The sequence below is a fragment of the Choristoneura fumiferana genome, chromosome 11, assembly GCF_025370935.1.
Source record: "Choristoneura fumiferana chromosome 11, NRCan_CFum_1, whole genome shotgun sequence".
Classification (NCBI taxonomy): Eukaryota; Metazoa; Arthropoda; class Insecta; order Lepidoptera; family Tortricidae; genus Choristoneura; species Choristoneura fumiferana.
The window spans coordinates 4,061,736-4,081,364 of record NC_133482.1 but is presented as its reverse complement, the minus strand read 5'-3'; the positions used below and the strand labels follow the sequence as shown (position 1 = coordinate 4,081,364).

Sequence of the window (19,629 nt, the reverse complement as noted above, 5' to 3'; positions counted from 1 at the left end):
TGAACTGGACAGGGCAATATTTGTAGTTGGATGGTCGTAAGTAATTGTAATAATAGGTAGGTACTCTTAAGTTATCTGTTTTCTTTTTTTATTCGACTGGATGGCAAACAAGCAAGTGGGTCTCCTGATGGTAAAAGATCACCACCGCCCATAAACATCTGCAACACCAGGGGTATTGCAGATGCGTTGCCCACCTAGAGGCCTAAGATGGGATACCTCAAGTGCCTGTGTGTGAGTATTATTTTTTTATTGCTTTGCTCGTAAACAGTATCCTAAACCTAAACGTTGGTGCAAGAATAACGACCTTGTGCGCAGAACAAGAGTTCAATGTTGCTTGATGCTGCGTGGTGATTTTGCTAATGAAAATTACGTAGGCGATCGCATGAGTCAGTGCCAACATTAAAAGCGCCGTGCGCTGCGTACCTACTGTTGCTATTATCTATTCTGTCATACAGCGTTGCACGCTCTTATTTGGTTATTAGAGTGATCTTATAGAACCACTTAAGGTATCGCCAATTTTGGAACAATTATTTTTCGTAAAGAAATGCCAATGTCGTGACACATCCATCAGTTCTTTAGGTGATTTGGCCGTCGACCAGCAAAAAGGGAGGTACCCTATCACTCCAAATGGTGCAAAGTAGTTTAAGCTATCCAACGTGGAAATGCCGCGAGCGTTATGCATTTTGGGCAATGGCGAGGCGTTTATTTGACTAGGTTAAGTTTTCATTGTTTATGACAATTAATTGGAAAATCAATTATATTTAAATAATTTTGTATTATAATCGAAGGTAAGCCAAAATTAAGCAATGATTTAATTTTTCTTTAGTCAAGCAAAATAATGAAATATCAAGTAAAATATTAAAAAAAAATCGCACCTTTTAATTTTTAGTAAAAAAAGTCTCATGTCACTCCTATACGTCTCTACAAAAAAGTAAGTAATTTTTCAACATGGTCAATGACTACGTTGATCTGAGGCCCGTCATCGTTAATAGGTAGCAAGGCCAGGTAGAAACAACTTTGAGGAGGAGGCAAGACGAGGCTGCAGCTGGGCTGGGCAGCATTCGGAGAATTACGTCGAGGAATTCATACCGCAATCTCTGACAACGAAAGTTTTCAACCAGTGCGTCCTACCCGTCATGATAATATATACGGAGCTGAAACGTGAACACTCACAGTACAGCTAATCCACCAGTTGAAGGTAGGTCAGCGAGCTATGAAACGACCTATGCTCGGAGTTACTCTGAAGGATAAAATCCGCAACGAGACTATCCGACATAGAACTAAGGTCGTGACATAGCTCAGAGAATCACCAAGTTAAAGTGGCAGTGGGCTGGTCATATCGGTCGAAGAACCGACAGCCGCTGGAGTAAACGAGTTCTTGAGTGGAGACCGCGTCTTGGCTTACGTAGTGTAGGACGCCCTCCGGCCAGGTGGAGTGACGATCTGCGAAAGGCTGCTGGCAGAAGCTGGATGCGTCTTGCCGAGGACAGGCCTATGTCCAGATTGTCCAGCAGTGCACTGCGATAGGCTGGTGATGATGATGATCTACTTGGTTACAAGTTGAAATGCAGTGTATCTTTCTACAGGATGAAATCTTGAACGTGATACCAAATTAGTGTTTCAAGCTCAATTAAAGCTAGATAAATATGATGCATCAACTCATTTGTTGAAATCAGTCTTATCATACCATACTATACATTGAGTCCAGGTTAGGATCTGTCTATCATGTGCCTCCATAATAGTTAAAATCGGTAGTCAGTAGTTTTCACGCTTTCATAAACAAACATACACAGATCGTAACAGCTGGACACTGTTTTATATGTTGTAGGTTCACAATACAATGATACTGTAAATATAGTAACAGTCATACATTTCGTGAGAGGGCAATTAGAAAAAACGTGGCAATTAGAGTAGTGGCAATTAGGGCGAAAGCTATTTTTGACCATCAGTGGTGTAGCGGTATAGCACGCGGTACGGAATACCGAGGACCTGGGTTCGATTCCCAGTGATGGTCTTATTTTTCTGGTTTTTCTGTGCATCTATATTTCAGTTTGTATTTTCAATTTAGGTTTTACGGGATGACCGTAAAAATAAAAATTTGGAATTGAAATAAAAAATACAAAAAGATTCCAAAAAAACAATCTTAAAAAAATGGATAAAACAAAATTATTTCTGATAAAGATGTATCTTAATCTATAGAGGCAAAGACAATGCATTCGTATAAAAATACCACAACACGCTAACATTCACAAATAAGCCAAAAATTTAAAACATGGTAATTGGGAAATTTGAAAACCAAAGTCGAGGCAATTAGATACTGACGTACATTTTTGGCAAAAATATTGCTGTGTGACATATCTATGCTCAGCTGTATAAATAAATGCGCATTGTATTTAAGTGCACCTAATGGGAACGAGCGTAAATTGTCTTAAAAAAAATAGCTCAAATTATTATTATTATTTTATTTTAATGGGATTATCGTCTCGGACAAGCAAAATTTTGCCTCCGAAGAATGGCCGCTATAGGCTGATGATGACCAGAATAAAAAAATGCAGTGTAATCGTCGTCAATGTTTTATAAATAAATACTTAACGTACAAAATACTTAAAACTAATCCTATTTACATGAACAGCCGTAAAGCTACGCAGACTAGCATGACTATAAAACTATTCCTGAGTAAAATCGCTGAGCTGGGTTCCAAACAGTTTTCGTGTTCTACTTCTATGAAATAAATCTGGTTGAGTTCATCCCTTGTGTTCATGTAGTTGTTAATTGAAGTGACAGCACTGGCTGGTAAGTCTCGGCTCCTGCTCAGTTTGAATGCCACCACTGAAAAAAAAAGTTACAATGAAAAAATACCACGACAAATTAGTACCTTCAAAAGTTTTCATTTTTACAATTTTACTAAGTATTTATAGGCTTTCTAAGCATTTTTACTAATTAATCTTATTCCCAATTCACTAGAATACCTACTTAAATTATGAAAAATACCATAGATAAATATTACAGTTTCATTCACATTTCTTCTAGGTACTCGTACCTACTTTATTAACAATATTGAAAAAGAAAAATTAGCAAAAAAATCTACTCGTCTTTAAATTGAGTACCTACCTAACTTTTATTTAGTATGAGAGTTAGTTTTATTTAGTCACTAAATAAAACTAAATTTTAGTGTGACCTTTGTATTTAATTAAACTTACCGGCACGTTGGAATGGGTTGATATCAGTACACGTGTACGCTACGGAGTACGTGACGTAATCTGAGTGCAGAATATACAACTCCGTTGTCGTGGTTTCTGTAAAAAAAAACAAAGAAAACATCGTTAAGGAAGTAAAAAAAAATTGGCACCAGCCAGCAGGGTTTTGCTGGAATTAACTCATAGAGGTCAAAAGATACTGACAACGCTGCAACGATAACATCAGAAATGGCAGGATCTACCGAAGATCGTGGTAGACTAAAGAGAGCATTACCTACTTAAAGCTGTCTTACCTACTCTTATCAAGACAAAAAAGTGTGAGGCTATAATAGAGAGTGATCACTCTCCAGGCAGATGTTATGCCTGGAGACCGAAGGCCGAAGGAAGAGCATTAGAACTTGAAGAATTTCGATGGCGCGATGCAGGATGATGGAGTATGTTTGCTCACTTGGCGCTAGGAGTCGCTACAAGAGTAACCAAGAATGGAACTCACCATTAGAACCTTCAACTGGCATTGATACTACCAGCTTCGCACCATCTACTTCAGCAGTTCCCTCGATGGTATTGAGGGTGCCATCAACCATCTCCCAGTTGAGGACGGTTATTATTCCTGTCTCTGCGTTGTACCCGTATCTGGTCCCGATGCAGGTGGCACTGTTCGAGACTTCAGGGTACGGGTACCTCTCAATTTGGTACCACGTGCCAGTGTACTGTAATGAATGGCAGATTACGTGAGAACCGAATAGACGTTGTTTACAGTGTCTTGAGAAATCACATGAAAAATATGGATGTCACATGATCTGGAGTTGGAACAATAGATTGTTATACAAATTCCAGTGCTATCTGAAATTTTGTAACCGGGCCAATAATAAAGGCCTTAGCTGGATAAGGGAACAACAGATGCCCTTGAGCTATTTTGTCTGGATTTCTTTTTTTAAGATCGATTTCATTACTTCTTTTTGTCACATGGTATGGGACGGGGGTTAAAAAGAGATAGCGAATGTGATTGCGTGCGCCAGAGCGTTAGACAATATGGGCACAGATGCTATTTGTCTAACGACGGAGTTCGTTCATCACAATCGCTTTCACTACTTCATTCTTTTAAAGTGGATGAAGGCAGAAAGAGACGGTGAATGCGATCATGGCCACAGAGGCCGTATTGCTTAACGTTTCTGACGCTCGCAATCGCAATCAAATGACAGTTTTTGTATGCGAAATCCGTCATTTGATCGCGATCACGAGAGTCAGAAACGTTAGGTAACGTCCTCGGGTCTTACCGAAGCCGGATTAAAGCTTGCCACAGTGGGTATATTGTCATCGCACTGTCCAGGCAGGATGACTGTCTCGCCAGTAGGTGGAGGGTAGTGGAAGCAAGCGGCGTCAGTCTGTAAGACTGGTATATAGAAGTCCTGATAAAGCACTTCATTGTCTTCAATGATCAGATCCATTGCGTTTTGAGCCTCGGTTGAGAGTGATCGTTGCTTGCTGTGCTTTGCGCTCCACACTGAGAACAAGATATAGTTTATTGAAATAAGGAGTCGACATTTAAAAGCTACGTACAGTCACCAGCACTAATATCTGCCACAACGGAGCGTGCAAAAATATCTGACACGTCCTTCCGGCCCTAGAAATAGAGTCGTATCAGATATTTATGCACGCTTGTTGTGTCAGATATTGGTGCTGGTGACTGTATCTACGTATGCACTAAGCTGTTACACGGGCGGTTTTAGCGCGCCGTGCCTCTTCTTCAAAGTGTCGCTTGAGAAAGAGACGGCGCGCTAAATTCGCCCCGCTAGCCGCATAGTGCGTACGTTACGTAGTCTACAAGTAGATGGGAACATGAATCTGTTGTTGGCAGACCTGGGCCCAATTGCATAACAAATTACAAGCAAATAGTATTAGTGTACTTCAATACAAAATCGCTAATACTTGGGCCCAGGTAGTTGGCTACAAGTTGATTAATAACCCTCCTTCGGGCAGTCGGGTAAAAAGCTATTGACCTCACCTCGTCTGTATTCCTGATCGTCTGTGTTCACACAAGAGTAAAGAAGAGAGTATGTTTCGTAGTCAGTATCCAACACCCATAATACTGAAAATAAAAATACATTTAATTAGATACATACACCTAAAAGCTTGTATACATCACTATACTTTATATATAATGTTATTACAATACCACTGTGTAAGACATACTATTTTACGGAGTTATAAGTAGTTTTTAAAGTCGTACCCGAGGTAACTATCTCGGCACTTACACGGCCAATACCCGAATGTTAGTACGCACTTAAATATTTTTTACACAAGGGCTCCTTACAATTGGAATTAGATGAAATTGTAATATAGCACTATATATACCTTCTGTTTGTCCATTGCTTAAAGTTCTCGTCAGCATTCCATTGTTGGAAGCTACGACGGTTCCCGTGGTGACCTGCCCAGTTTCGCCGAAGACGTTGGTGTCGATGACTTGGAATCCAGAGCCAGTTGAGCTGTACTGGGAGCTGATGCATTCTCCCTCGTCGTTGCCCGTGGGGTAACGTTCGATTTCATGCCACCAGCCTGCGTACTGGAAACGATATTAAGTAATATTAAGAAAACCATTGAATCAAGATCTTATAGTACTAATGGAAATTTGAGTGCTCGTATGGTCGTAGGAACAAAGATCGTAAAAAACTAATCATATATGATCATTACTATTTTCTGGAGAACGATTGCCAAATCACATACGCAAGAAGAATTGTCAAACAATAAATAGCAAATAATGATTATGTCATAACTTGTGAAAATTTCTTCTCTAGTAGAAATCATAATAAGATAATAGTGGACTCAAATGGGGTCAAAAGGTTCTCGAATGGCGTCCGCGGACCGGGAGACGAGCTGTCGGTAGGCCTCCAAGAAGATGGAGCGACGACCTGGTTAAGATCGCGGAATCGCGGTGGATGCGAAAAGCAGAAGACCGGTCTGAGTGGAGAGCTTTGGGGGAGGCCTATGTCCAGCAGTGGACGTCTTTCGGCTGGCATAATGATACTGGACTGTAGACTTTTCAAACAGTATCTGACTAAGGGTGTATAAAGCTATAGTACCCGAGACATGTCGAATTCTGCCATGCCAGTCAAAGCCTCGCACTGCCCCCTGAACAGCACTGCCGCATCTTCATTGACTGCTGGCACGTAGAAGCAGTCTTCATCACTCTGGCTGGTCGGCTCGTAATACTCTTCCAGAAGACCTCTTGTATTGCTGATTACTTCACTGATGATATTATTGGCCTCACTACTGAGAGTTGGTTGTCTGCTGAGTTTCCAACTGAAGACTAAAGGAAAAAATGAAAATTACAACATGACACAAGGTACAATTTGTGTACCAGTTAAACAAAACAACTGAAAAAAAAAACAGAGATGAACTACAAGATATTTTAGAAAATACACTATTTCATGGAAAGACGGATACGATGATATATGATAATGAACATACCTTCACTATCTCCATTTTCCAAGTCCCTGCAACTGTATACGAGAGCAAAGCTTGTGTAGTCAGTTTCAAGGACATAGTAATTAGCTTCAGCAACGACTGAAAACAAGGAAATTTTATTAATAACAGAAGCGTTACAAAAGTTTCTCAAAAGCGCCATGCCATAATGGGGTCAAATTAATTTGTGAAACTCTATTAGAGTTGTCCTGTCCATTAACACTATGGCTGAGTATGGTGAAATGGAAAATAATGAATACGTCACATAGTAAGCTTGTGTCATATCCATACAATTTCATTCTATTCTTCTAGCGTTATTAGACGTAAATAGTGATATTGACTAGCTTCATAATAAATTAGGGGACGCTTTAAAATAACGGAGAAGGTTGTCTTCTATTTTATAAGTGTTAGGTGTAGGCAAATTATTTATTAGTACACCATTTATGCTGGACATACTATTATCATTACCTGTCATGGGATTTACAAATCGCATTATGTAATGAGTCAACGTTTAAGGCCAGAGACCTATGGGAATGGGTGGCTAGTTAGAAATCTACTTTCAAGGACAAACTAACAAAATAATGTTTAAGTCATTCACCATCATTTTCAAGGATAAACGTAACCCGTAAAAGACCACTGCCATCAGTGCTTGCAATCACAGCTGTTCCTTCCTGGGTCTCCAGTGTCCTATTGTTGACGATGGTGTTCAACACATCAACTGGTGCGTCGCCTTGACCTTCGCTATAGTGTGCTCTTGAGCACTCGCCTTCTTGGTCTCTTTGTGGGTACTTCGCTATTTCAAACCATCTTCCCAAATACTGTAAAAATTGTGAATGGTATTAAATGTTGCGACCATATTAAACCGGAAACATTTGCAACCAGGCTCGTTTTCGAAAAGGAAGTTACTTTTATGACTCAAAAATCAAACGCTTCAATTTCACCTTTTAAACATTGGGTTGAAATTGTGATACTTACTGCACCAGCGTCAAAGTTGGCTTTAGCTTGAATCCTATTATCGCAAGGTCCGGGCAGTATGATAGCTTCAGGTGTTTCTTCAAAGACGGGATAGTAGAAGCATCCATCGTTACTCTGATCTGTGTACTCGTAATATCCTTCGTATAGGTCTACATTTTCTGTCACTACCGCATCGATTCTCTCGTTAGCTGATGTAGACAGAGGTGACCTGGATCTGCTGAGCTTCCAACTATATACTGTGGAGGGAAAGGAATATAATAAATTAAATACTACAGCATTGAAGGTATTACTTAAGTTGAGTAATTTAATGTAACCGATTTCTAAAAGAAAGGATTGGGTTAAAGGGAATCAATTGTCAGAACAAGAAAATAAAGCCTTATCATTATCCCACTAATATTATAAATGCGAAAGTTTGTAAGTCTGTTTGTTTGTTACTTCATCACGTCTAAACCACTGAACCGATTTAGTTGAAATTCGGTATACAGATAGTTTGCGCCCCGGGGAAGGACATAGGATAGTTTTATCCCGAAAAATTACATAGTTCTCGCGAGATAGTGAAAACCGAACGCTACGCGGACGGAGTCGCGGGTAACGGTTAGTCAGTAGTATTTTATTTATGGTTTGGTCTTGTTAACATTGATCACCATGTCATCTTTGCCACATAATGTGATCGAAAAAGTATGGTTACCTTGTTTGCTTTCTTCGTCGATGTCCACACAACTAAATAGCAGAGCGAATTCGGTGTAGTCGGTGTCCAAAACGTATAGAGTCGTCTCAATTGAAACTGGAAATAAAATATTCATAATTAGGATAATTAAAGGCTGATTTACAATCAAAGCATTTAAATCTTCATATTAAGACTGGATAACGACCTATACCAACTCGTCTATTTTCTTTTCCTCCCAACCGACTTAAATCAATCTAAAACCTACCTCCTTCATCATTGCTAAGGGTCGCAGTAATGATGCCTCTGCCGTCATCAGATACGGTTGCCGGGCCAGAGACAGTGGTCAGCCGTTCGTTGTAAACGATGGTCTGTGTCAGGGTCAGGGTGTTTTGGTTGATAACCAGCTCATTGGCGGCACATTCACCAGTTTGCTCATTGGATGGGAATCGAGCTGCCTCGTGCCAGGTGCCAGAGAACTTAAAAAATAAATACATCGAGTATAATAAGAAACAGTATATCAATCATTAACAGATAATATTGAAGATCTGTTTTGCAGTTTTAAAACGTTATCTTCTACGTTGTATTACTTAAAACTGGTGCTAAGCTGTACATATCTTCATCTTAACCATCTACTTTAACTGGACCTACCAGGTTTATATTAAAGTCTTCTACAACATTCTGTTCTTCACACTGTCCATTCAAAAGGACGGGTCCTCCGAAATTATCAGGGTAGTAGAAGCAGTCGTCTTCAGAATGACCTCGCTCTACGTAGTACTGGTTGCCCAAAACCTGGACATTGTTGATTGTATTGTTAATAGCAATCTGTGATTCTGTACTTAGTTCTTGCTCGCGACTTAGCTTCCAGCTGGTCACTGTAAAGAAAATATCGGAAAATTACTAATTGGTCATATATTAGTTGCCCGTTTTCGAAACATGATTTTTTTACCCGACTGCGAAGAAGAAGAGTATAAAATAACAATAAATTAAAAAAATAAATAAAAAACCCGACTGCCTTAAAAATACTATAATATAGTGGGCTAGAACTCTGTTTAGTAGCTAACTTCAAGTTCAACAGTCGGGACCCATTCAAATCTTGACCAGCTCAAAAATTCTTAGTACCTAAAGGGTCCCGACTGTTGAACTTTAAGTCAGCTACTAAACAGAGTTGTCAGAGTTCTAGCCCACTAGACTTGTTTTCTTATTTTTAGTATTTTTTAAGGCAGTCGGGTTTTTTTATTTTTTAAATTTATTTTCATAAATTGGCCATAGTGTACGTATCTTTAGTAGTTATTATATGGTCTCTGACCGTACTTACCACTTCGATATTCCTCGTTGATGTTAGTACAAGAGTAGACGAGAGCGTAGTTATCATAGTCCGTATCTAATACCCAGTATGGTGAGCTCACAAACACTGAAAACAAAATCATAATTGCACAATTACATTATATTCTTAATAGCCATTGATAAAAAATGTTCATGAACAATCCAGATAAGGAGTTGGAAACTGCTTCACCCGGTGTGCTGTAGCTGTCTACCAATTACATGGATCTATTTTCTAGGAACATTATGATTAAAATATATGATACATTTTCTGCGGGGTATCTTTAGGAATTACTTTATTGAGCTTCCAATATTTTAACGCAGTCCCATATATCACTATCATGGGTCTAATATAATAACCGTAACTCATTTAAAACTATTATCCGACATAACTATCAGTAATAATGTCAATATACTCACAATCAGTACCAGCAATAGGGAAAGTGACGATCAGCTTGGCCAATCCATCGTCAGCCGCTGGGACGGCTGTAGCATTGACATTGTCAAGCAATTGATCGATGACTTGCGTGTTGTACACCAACACACCATCATCAGTCAGGGTGTAAGTTGCGGTCGCGCATGTACCATCTTGGAAAGCTTGAGGGTAGCTTTCGATGTCGTACCAGGTTCCCATGTACTGTGGAAGAAGCATGACAATTTAGTTGTTTTATCTTGAAAACCATTAGCGATACATGTAGGTCATCTTCTACCACATTAACTTTACTTTTTTGGGTTCCGTTGTAGTAACTAGGAACCCTTATAGTTTCACCATGTCTGTCCGTCCGCGGCTAAGCTCAGAGACCGTTAGTACTCGAAATCTGTAGTTTGGCATGAATGAATATACATAAGTATCAGTCACGCCCACAAAGTGATGAAATAAAATAAAAACTAATTTTTTAGGGTGCCTCCCATAAACGTAAAGTGGGGGTGTTTTTTTTCTCGACTAACCATAGGTATATATATTTTTTTTTGTTCGACTGGATGGCAAACGAGCAAGTGGGTTTATATGAACTGGACAGGGCAATATTTGTAGTTGGATGGTCGTAAGTAATTGTAATAATAGTAATAGTAGGTACTCTTAAGTTATCTGTTTTCTTTTTTTGTTCGACTGGATGGCAAACGAGCAAGTGGGTCTCCTGATGGTAAGAGATCACCACCGCCCATAGACATCTGCAACACCTGGTACCTGGTATTGAAGATGCGTTGCCAACCTAGAGGCCCAAGATGGGATAACTCCATATAGTGTGGGGTATCGTTGGATAGGTCTTTTAAAACCATTGGGGGGTTGCTAAGAAGATTTTTCTATTCAGTGATCTGTTTGCGAAATACTCTACATTAAAGTGCAAATTTTCATTAAAATTTAGCGTCCCCCCACCCTAAAATCTAAACTGTTGTGTGGAAAAAATTAAAAAATGCAGAATGGTAGTAAATCTATAAAATGTACAAGGAAAATTATAGCGACTAAGATTGCTTGAGAATTATTAGTAGTTTAAGGGGCTGTTTCACCATCCATTGATTAGTCTTAACTGACGGTTAATTGTGATGCCGTCTCCGTCTATTCGAACAAAATAAATAGAGACGGCATCACATTGAACAGTTAGTTAAGACTAATCAATGGATGGTGTAACAGCCCCTAAGAGTAAATAGCAGCATTAGGTATAAAAATACATAAAAATACCTAAACTAGGAAGATTTCGTGCACAATACGGAATCCTTAGAAAAATATTATTTGATTTTTTCGTAATGGCTACGAAACCCTATCCCGGGCGTGTCGGACCCGCTCTTGGCCGGTTTTTTTTTAAATAAAATTGGTTAACCATAATCAAAACTAAACACAGCGAAGTATAAAAGCGAATTTCCTTTCATAGAATAAATGCTTCAGCTTATTATTTAAACTTCTAATCAGGGATGTATTATTTATCTGGAAACGATTTGACTATACAGGGTGTTCGGCACATGGACCGTAAAATTTTTATGGGAAATTTTTATTTTTATTGTTGGGGTTATTTACTATCTTTTCACCCTTGAATCTTGGGCCCTAAGGGTCACGGTTTGGGAGATATGATCCTTTTAAATGTTTTTCTCAAATTTCCTGAAATCCCGCTTTTAAACGTTCGCAACTTTTTTATAAATGTGTATGTAAAATTATTATTTTTTGTATTTAAAATACTTGGTAATACATGCTTGTTTAAATAATAATAGTTTATTTTAATTCATAGTCTCGAAGGGACGTACGAGGATTTTTATAAAAAAAAATATAAGTATACTGATTTTTGTGAAAAAAAACCTGCTTCGAAAATCAGACAATTAAGCAGTTCATTTTTTACTTCTCTAGCTTATGAACTTTCTAACAATATGCTACTTACTTACACATTGATAACAAAAAAATCAGTCAAATTATGAGGGTATTCCGTCAATAAGGCGGAAATTGTTCGGAGTGAGCGAGAAAATCAATTTTATTTTTATGATCTTGATCTTGAATTTGAATTTATTCTTCATTTCTTAGAAATAGGCTTGTGTACTCGTATGACCACAAGTTCCGTTTTTTTTTTTGCTTTGACTAAGCCATGATGTCTGCTCAGACACATACCGCAAGCAACATGATAATATGATAATAGAGAACAATATGAATAGATATAATAAATATTTACCCTAGGAATGTCAAAGTTCTCGACAACACTAATGCTGCCGTCACACTGGCCGCGGAAAACAACCGGATTGCCGTCTGGCACTGGGAAGTAGAAGCAACTAGAGACAGAGTGATCCATCTCGGAGTAGTATTGGTCATCGAGCACATTAATAGTGTCGATGATCCTGTCGATGTTGGTCTTAGCATCTTCGGATAGGCTCGTGGTTCTACTTAGTTTCCAACTCCATACTGTAACATAAATGATAGGATCAAAATCTAAATGGTACACGATGAAAGCGTCGTGAAATGTAGCACTTGTTTTGTTTACAGAAGATGTACAGATTTTCAGATAGGTAGTTTTATTAACCTAACCTAACCAACAAAAAGTTGGAAAACCCACGACTTTGTCACTTCAAAGTTCAATATCTCAAAAACGGCTGAACTGATTTTGATAAAACATGTCTAAGAATCATGCTTTCAAATAAAAAAAAAACGGAATTCAAATCGGTCCACCCGTTTAGGAGCTACGGTGCCACAGACAGACAGACATACAGACACACAGACACACATAGCGGTCAAACACCCCTCTTTTTGCGTCGAGGGTTAAAAAACTAGCTGTCCTGGAGAACTTCGTACCGCCTACCTAACAGACAATGAATGTCGTGTTAAATTTTAAATAAACTTTTAGGACGTCTTGTAGGCTTTTTTAAATCTCGATTTAAGGCTTAAATTGACAGTTCTTTTATAGATCTGACAGGACTTAAGACCACTTAAACCTAGATTAAAAAGCCTGCAAGTGGACGTTAATGTAGGATTTTATTAACGTTATTAAATGAGTACACTAAAATATTAAGTAAATAGTTTATTAGGCTTATAATAAGGTTTAAATAAAACAAAGTCAGGTTAGGACACCATTTTTATAACTCAAGAATGGCTAGACAGATTTTGATGGATGGTACTAAAATTGACCTAATGATCTGGAATGATTGAAACCAATCGATTAGACAGTTGTTATTGAGATGGTATTACGTCGCTTACTACCCGCAACTTATTAAATATACTGAAAAATTACTCTCCTACCTATATGTTAATCCAGGATGTCAGCTACCTTTATACCATAGTTCATCAAAATCATTGAGATACGCCACGGACTACCCGCATTTTATTTGATGCACTAAAACATTACCCTCCTTTTTTGGGTAGTTGGGTAAAAATGACCCTATATTTTTATCTTCAAATACAAGTTGGTAATAAATGACTGATATTTAATTAGAGAAAAGTACAGACTGTTCAGGGAGTGAGAGTCGGTCGGATCAGGTTATCGACCATCAGTTGAAAGTTATTAAAGTATCGCTATTAAAACATGGGGGTTGATGATAGAAAGGTGAAAATTTAGGGTTGTATGTATTTTTAATGCCAAATCATAAAAAAATAAAAAAAAATTTTTTTTGTCCAAAGTATATAAATTTTTTTTGGGGTGGGCCACAACCCACCGTGGTGGTGGGGGAAAAACAGCTTTCGTCCTATTCCTAGACCTACCAAATATACATAAAAAATATATAAAAATTGGTCCAGCCGTTTTGGAGGAGTTTGGTTACACATCTTTGACCTGAGAATTTTAATATTAAATATTGCACATTTTTGTATATTTTTTTTTTACATTTTTGATTATTGGATACTTATGGTTGCTAGGTCGCCTAATGCAAAACCATAAACTTTTTGACCAAAGTAAGTTTGCACCTCAGGTCACCCTGTATTGTTCCCTACCTTGTCTTTGTTCAGAGTTCAGATTGACGCAGCTGTAGACCAAAGCATAGGTGTCGTAATCCGTATCTAAAATCCAATATTCCACCGCTTCTGGAGCTGAAATAACACGTCAACCAATAAAAATTATGAAAACATAATGTTCTATATATTTTTTTGTGTATTAGCATGATTGAGATGGTGTAAACATAAATGCCACGATGCTTTCGTGCTTTCTTCAAGTAAGCTCTATTTCAGCGAATCATCATCATCAAATCACATGGATGCACCACAGGAAATCTGAGTTGTATATACAACGTTTTCTTGAGAAACAAAGCCAACTTACCGCCAGGGAACGTAACCAGTAACTTCCCACTGCCATCGGCGGTCGCCAGTACTGCTGAGCCGGTGATAGTATCCAAAGACTCATCAATAACTTGGGTGTTGTAGACGAGGACGGAACCATCACTCTGGATGGTGTAAGTCGCGTCATTGCATGTACCGGTTTGGAAGTCTGATGCGTAGCTCTCGATCAACCGCCAGCGACCTGCATACTGTAAATAACAATAAACGCTTCAAAAACCGAGTCAAAATATCTTCATCCAAATAACACTTGGAAGAAAAGCGAATTATGAAGATGACGCTGTTAATGAGCAAAAATACCCTCCACAGATAATCCTGCAAAGAAATAATCTTCTCATGTTCCAACAATTTATCTGCTTGTATGCGTGGGTGTCCGATCAAGATATGTGATTTAATTTGAAAACTGGTATTAAGACTTTAGAACTTGAGGTTGAATCATGAATAGAACCCACATTATTTGCTTTTCTAGTTTTCTATTTCTTAACTCAGGCGCAGATGCAGGCTGATCATTTGGCGTTCATTGGGTAGCCCTACGGCCAGGCAGAAGAACCTCTGTCATCTGACGATGATGACAATGATAAACTACCCAAATCTATAAACCAAATGGCTACTTACCCTTGTTGGATCAAAGTCTTGAATCACAGCAATGTTAGGGTCACATTGACCGACGAAGACCACAGGGTCTGTTGGTTCCAGCACAGGCAAGAAGAAGCAAGACTCGTCTGTCTGGCTGGTGTCCTCGTAATATTGGTTGCCCAAGACTGGGATGTTGGCAATAGCGTCGTTTATAGCGATCTCTGATTCAGCTGACATTTGCCTTGTGCGACTAAGTTTCCAACTCCATACTGAAGTAAAGAAAACGATTGTATTGTAACTTGATTACTGAATAGAACAGAGTTTTAACACATACATGTGTTTTCATCCAGGAATAAGGATAAGTCGTGGCTGATTGATATGAACCTGAGGCCTTATTGCCTAACGCACTTGGAATCACAATAGTTTTCACCACTCCTTTCTGTCACACAGTATTAGACGAGGGTAGAAAGAGATGTTGAATGCGATAACGCCAGTGCGCTAGACAATACGGCCCCTGGACTGTAAACTTATCTCGATTATACGTTTACTGTTTGCTTTATTATACAGAAGAAAATTAAGGATAATTTATGTATTTCTAGCGCAAGTGTATGTATGTAGGGTTTTAAATGAAAATCAATCATACCTCCTCTGTAGTTCGGTCCTTGATTAACACAGCTGTACGCCACAGCATAGTTGTCATAATCAGTCGCTACAATCCAGTACGGTATCTCAATAGCTGAGAAAAGATTAAAATATAATTATTCTCTCAGTTCTTCACAAACTTAACCAACAATAAGATGATAATACTTACCAGAGACACCAACATTGATGGTTATCGAGAATCGTGCACTGTTGTCATTAGAAGTTTGCTGCACAGTGGCATTGGTTTCATCCAGCAGTTGAGCTATGATCTGGGTGGTATACAAGCCGAAGGTATTGGCAGAGGTCGCTTCGAAGTCATAATTCACGCATTGTCCCTCTTGCTGGTCTTTGGGATATGCTGCAGTTTCATGCCAGAGTCCGGAGAACTAGAGAAAAGTTTAATATTTTTTACTTTTGTATACTTATTAACAATAAACAAACAAATGTTATGAAGATCGGCGCCGTTCGCAAGACCGGTAGTTTGCTGGTTTGGGACCATTTCGTGACATGCCCATTATTATTTTATTTTCGTTTTATTTTTCCCATATACACTTCTTATTGTTATTTTTCCTAACCTGCGTAATGTGTCACTGCTGTTATAAATAAATTATTTTCTTTCCATATTGTCATGAATTAATGTTTCTTCTCTTTCTCTATAAATATACGAGATATATCATAAACAATAATCTTAAGCCCAATAACAAGAAAAAAGAGCCAAAAAATTATGCAAACGGAAAGGTCAATTTTATATAAATATTGCCAGAACCTACCCTATCCAAATTAAAGTTTGGAACAGCTTGTATGGTATCGTCACACTGGCCTGGGAATACCACTGGTTTCCCAGCAACTGGTTCAGGGTAATAGAAGCATCCTTCATCAGTGTGATCGCGATACTCGAAGTACTCATTACTGAGGACTTGGACGTTATTGATGGCATTATTGATGGCTGTGACGGATGCTGGGGCAAGCGTCCTCTGTCTGCTGAGCTTCCAACTGGACACTAAAAACGGAAAGGTATCGTAGCCAAAATTAATTTCATACAAGTTCAATTTTGACACATATCCTTTACTAGCTTCACCCTGAGGGTTCAACCCCGTAGAAGAATAAAATTAGTCTGACTAGCTTTTTTTTTTGGGAATTTGAGAAATCTCTTCTCAGTGCACTTCTTTGATACACAAGTCTATCTAGGCTGTGCGTTGCCTGTTACTCAGTCACATTAGGCTCTTAACGTCGTGAGAATATACATTAACTTACCTCTTCGAAGATCTTCATTTAAGTTAACACAAGAATACACCAACGCGTAGTTATTATAGTCAGTCGTCAACACCCAGTAAGGAGAAGTGATGGTAACTGAAAAAAGACGTACGGTTGTTTCAATTTCCATTCTTTATCCTTAATTTCCTTGAACATACAATACAATACCAACATAATGATTCCTTATAAAACATCATGAAGTAATTAATACAGAAAACAGTTACATAGAGAAAAAGTCACAAGGTTGATTCATTGGTGGACTTGTTATCGCATTATGAGCGGCCTCTTTCAGACAGCTTTTTAATAGAGAAAGAAGTAAGAAATAGGTAACAGTAGATAGTGCAATTTACAGCAAACAAGAGCAACTGAAAACTAAAATAATTATACGTACAATACACATAATTTACACCGTAGATGGGCATTTCTCATTTGTTTGTGTTTGTGTATACGAGTACAGTAACTTTCGGAGAAATTATTACATCCATTGAAGTGGCATGAAATGGAAGGGACTGTGTGCACAAAAATGATAAATCTTCAGATAGGCACAGCAATATTTAAAAACAATAATAATATAAATTGAAAATACAAACTGAAATAATAATATAGATGCACAGAAAAACCAGAAAAATAAGACCATCACTGGGAATCGAACCCAGGTCCTCGGTATTCCGTACCGCGTGCTATACCGCTACACCACTGATAGTATTGTAACTTGATAGACCATCAGTTAATAATAATATAAATTTTCTTTACTCACAATCAGTACCAGCAATGGGGAAGGTAACGATCAATTTGGCTTGTCCATCTTCGAATTCAGGAACAGCTAAACCATAAATATCATCTAGTGTTTCATCTATGACCTGAGTGTTGTAGACTTCTACGCCATCAGAAGTAAGAGTGTAGGTAGCAGTCGAGCAAGTTCCGTTTTGGAAGTCTTGGGGATAGCTTTCAATGTCGTACCAAAGACCCATATACTGTAAAGACAACCATCATGAATTCATGAGTATTTGTTCATAATCATGAGAATAACAAAGTGTTTAATATTTTTTTAAAGAAAGCCGAATTTAGACTAGCAAGAAAAATCGTGCAAGTTGCTTTACATTGCGCGGCCGTAAAGATAAAGAGTTTGTAGTGGTCAATCGAGCGCCGCAATGTAATGCAACTTGCACGATTTTTCTTGCTAGTCTAAACTCGGCTTAAGAACTTCCAGAAAAACCCGCTTAATTACCCTTTCAACATCGAAATCGGTAACAACTTGGACGCTTTCATCGCACTGGCCCCGGAAGAAAACTGTGTTGCCGTCAGGTATGGGGAAGTAGAAACAGCCAGTGTCAGATTGGTCAATTGGCTGATAGTACTGGTCATCTAGGACATTTATTCCGTTTACAATTCTGTCGATGGTGGTATTAGCGTTTTCAGATAATGTGGTGGTACGACTCATCTTCCAACTCCAGACTGAAAAAGGTTGAAATCGTATCAAAATATGCAGTTGAACGCTTAAATAATTAAACTTTTAAAAACCATGGCAGCTTGAAAATGCCACTACTCAAAATAATGTATAAGTAATTTAATTTTTACAGCCACAGAAACTGCTTTGTTAACAAATCAGCTTTTACCTTAAGGTAAAAGAAGTCAAATTATTTATTTAATAACCTTAATTCTCACCTCTTCTTTGATCGCTGTTGAGATTCACACAAGTGTAGACTAATGAGTATGATTCATAATCCGTGTCAAGAATCCAGTACTCCGTAGGTTCATCAGCTGTAAATACGTAGTATGAAATAGTATGAAACATGCACTCAAATCGCAAAATATCAGTATCTAATGATAATGATCTTTTTATGAATCTAAGAATGTTTTGAAACAGAATGGTGTCTTACCGCCAGGGAAGGTAACAAGCAGCTTTCCAGAACCATCGGTAGTAGCTAACACAGCGGAGCCGGTAATCGTATCGAGCCTCTCGTTGATGACTTGAGTATTCAAGACTAGTACAGAGTCATCTTGCAACGTGTATGTAGCATCATTGCAAGTGCCTGTTTGGAAGTCTGATTGGTAACTCTGTATAAGTCGCCACCGTCCTCCGTACTAAAAACATATGTTTATTATTATTTAAGGGAACAAATATAGTAATAATATTAATATAAGTTAGTAGAAAATAATCAAGTCAATCTATAAAACATGTATGTTTTTAACAATACTTTGGCTGCTATTGTCTAAATGTATGTTAAAGCAATTAGAGAACCAGAATAAATCAGTGTCAATGACGCCTGTTAATGTCCCATCCACTGACTGAAATTCCAACCAAAATAGCAATACGAGTATTTAGGCGGATAAATGTTTTCCCAGTTGCATATTTCACGCCTTTTATTTGTCTGATGTTTTTCCTTTACCGCATAACTGATGACTAGCAGAATTAAGGGCCACTTTCTATGGAATCCTGTTTGGAAAACGGCTTTTTAGTTTTGCGCGTAAATATAATAATTATATAACTCACTCGTTCAGGATCAAAGTTTTGAACAACAGGTATGCTCTGATCACATTGACCTCTAAAGATCACGGAGTCGTCAGGGCCCAGTTCAGGCAAGTAGAAGCAGGATTCATCTGACTGACTAGTCGTTTCGAAATACTCGTTACCAAGCACATTAATAGGTGCCATAGCTTGATCAATAGCTGTTTCCGAAGATGCAGACAGCTGTTTGGTTCGACTCAGCTTCCAACTCCAAACTTTACGAAAATAAAAATATATGAGCACTATTACGAAAGAAGGAATATCTAACAATGTATTAACCATCGGCTCTGTG

At 38.2% G+C, this 19,629-nt stretch overlaps 1 protein-coding gene across 1 annotated transcript in view; it reads right to left on the bottom strand.

Moving 5' to 3' along the window:
* Positions 1-2,557: 2,557 nt before the first annotated feature.
* LOC141432963 (uncharacterized) overlaps positions 2,558-19,629 on the bottom strand; it is a gene marked incomplete at its 5' end in the record, with an annotated part of 58,384 nt that continues 41,312 nt past the window's right edge. Inside the window, 28 exon segments of the mRNA XM_074094801.1 lie at positions 2,558-2,829; positions 3,201-3,296; positions 3,691-3,907; positions 4,475-4,701; positions 5,203-5,286; positions 5,553-5,760; positions 6,278-6,504; positions 6,666-6,761; positions 7,258-7,477; positions 7,635-7,870; positions 8,323-8,418; positions 8,567-8,777; positions 8,950-9,173; positions 9,617-9,712; positions 10,042-10,258; positions 12,273-12,499; positions 14,018-14,113; positions 14,340-14,547; positions 14,972-15,201; positions 15,576-15,668; positions 15,744-15,960; positions 16,345-16,574; positions 16,829-16,924; positions 17,586-17,802; positions 18,057-18,283; positions 18,494-18,589; positions 18,709-18,913; positions 19,323-19,552. Coding sequence (XP_073950902.1) covers positions 2,621-2,829; positions 3,201-3,296; positions 3,691-3,907; positions 4,475-4,701; positions 5,203-5,286; positions 5,553-5,760; positions 6,278-6,504; positions 6,666-6,761; positions 7,258-7,477; positions 7,635-7,870; positions 8,323-8,418; positions 8,567-8,777; positions 8,950-9,173; positions 9,617-9,712; positions 10,042-10,258; positions 12,273-12,499; positions 14,018-14,113; positions 14,340-14,547; positions 14,972-15,201; positions 15,576-15,668; positions 15,744-15,960; positions 16,345-16,574; positions 16,829-16,924; positions 17,586-17,802; positions 18,057-18,283; positions 18,494-18,589; positions 18,709-18,913; positions 19,323-19,552 — 5,036 coding nt within the window.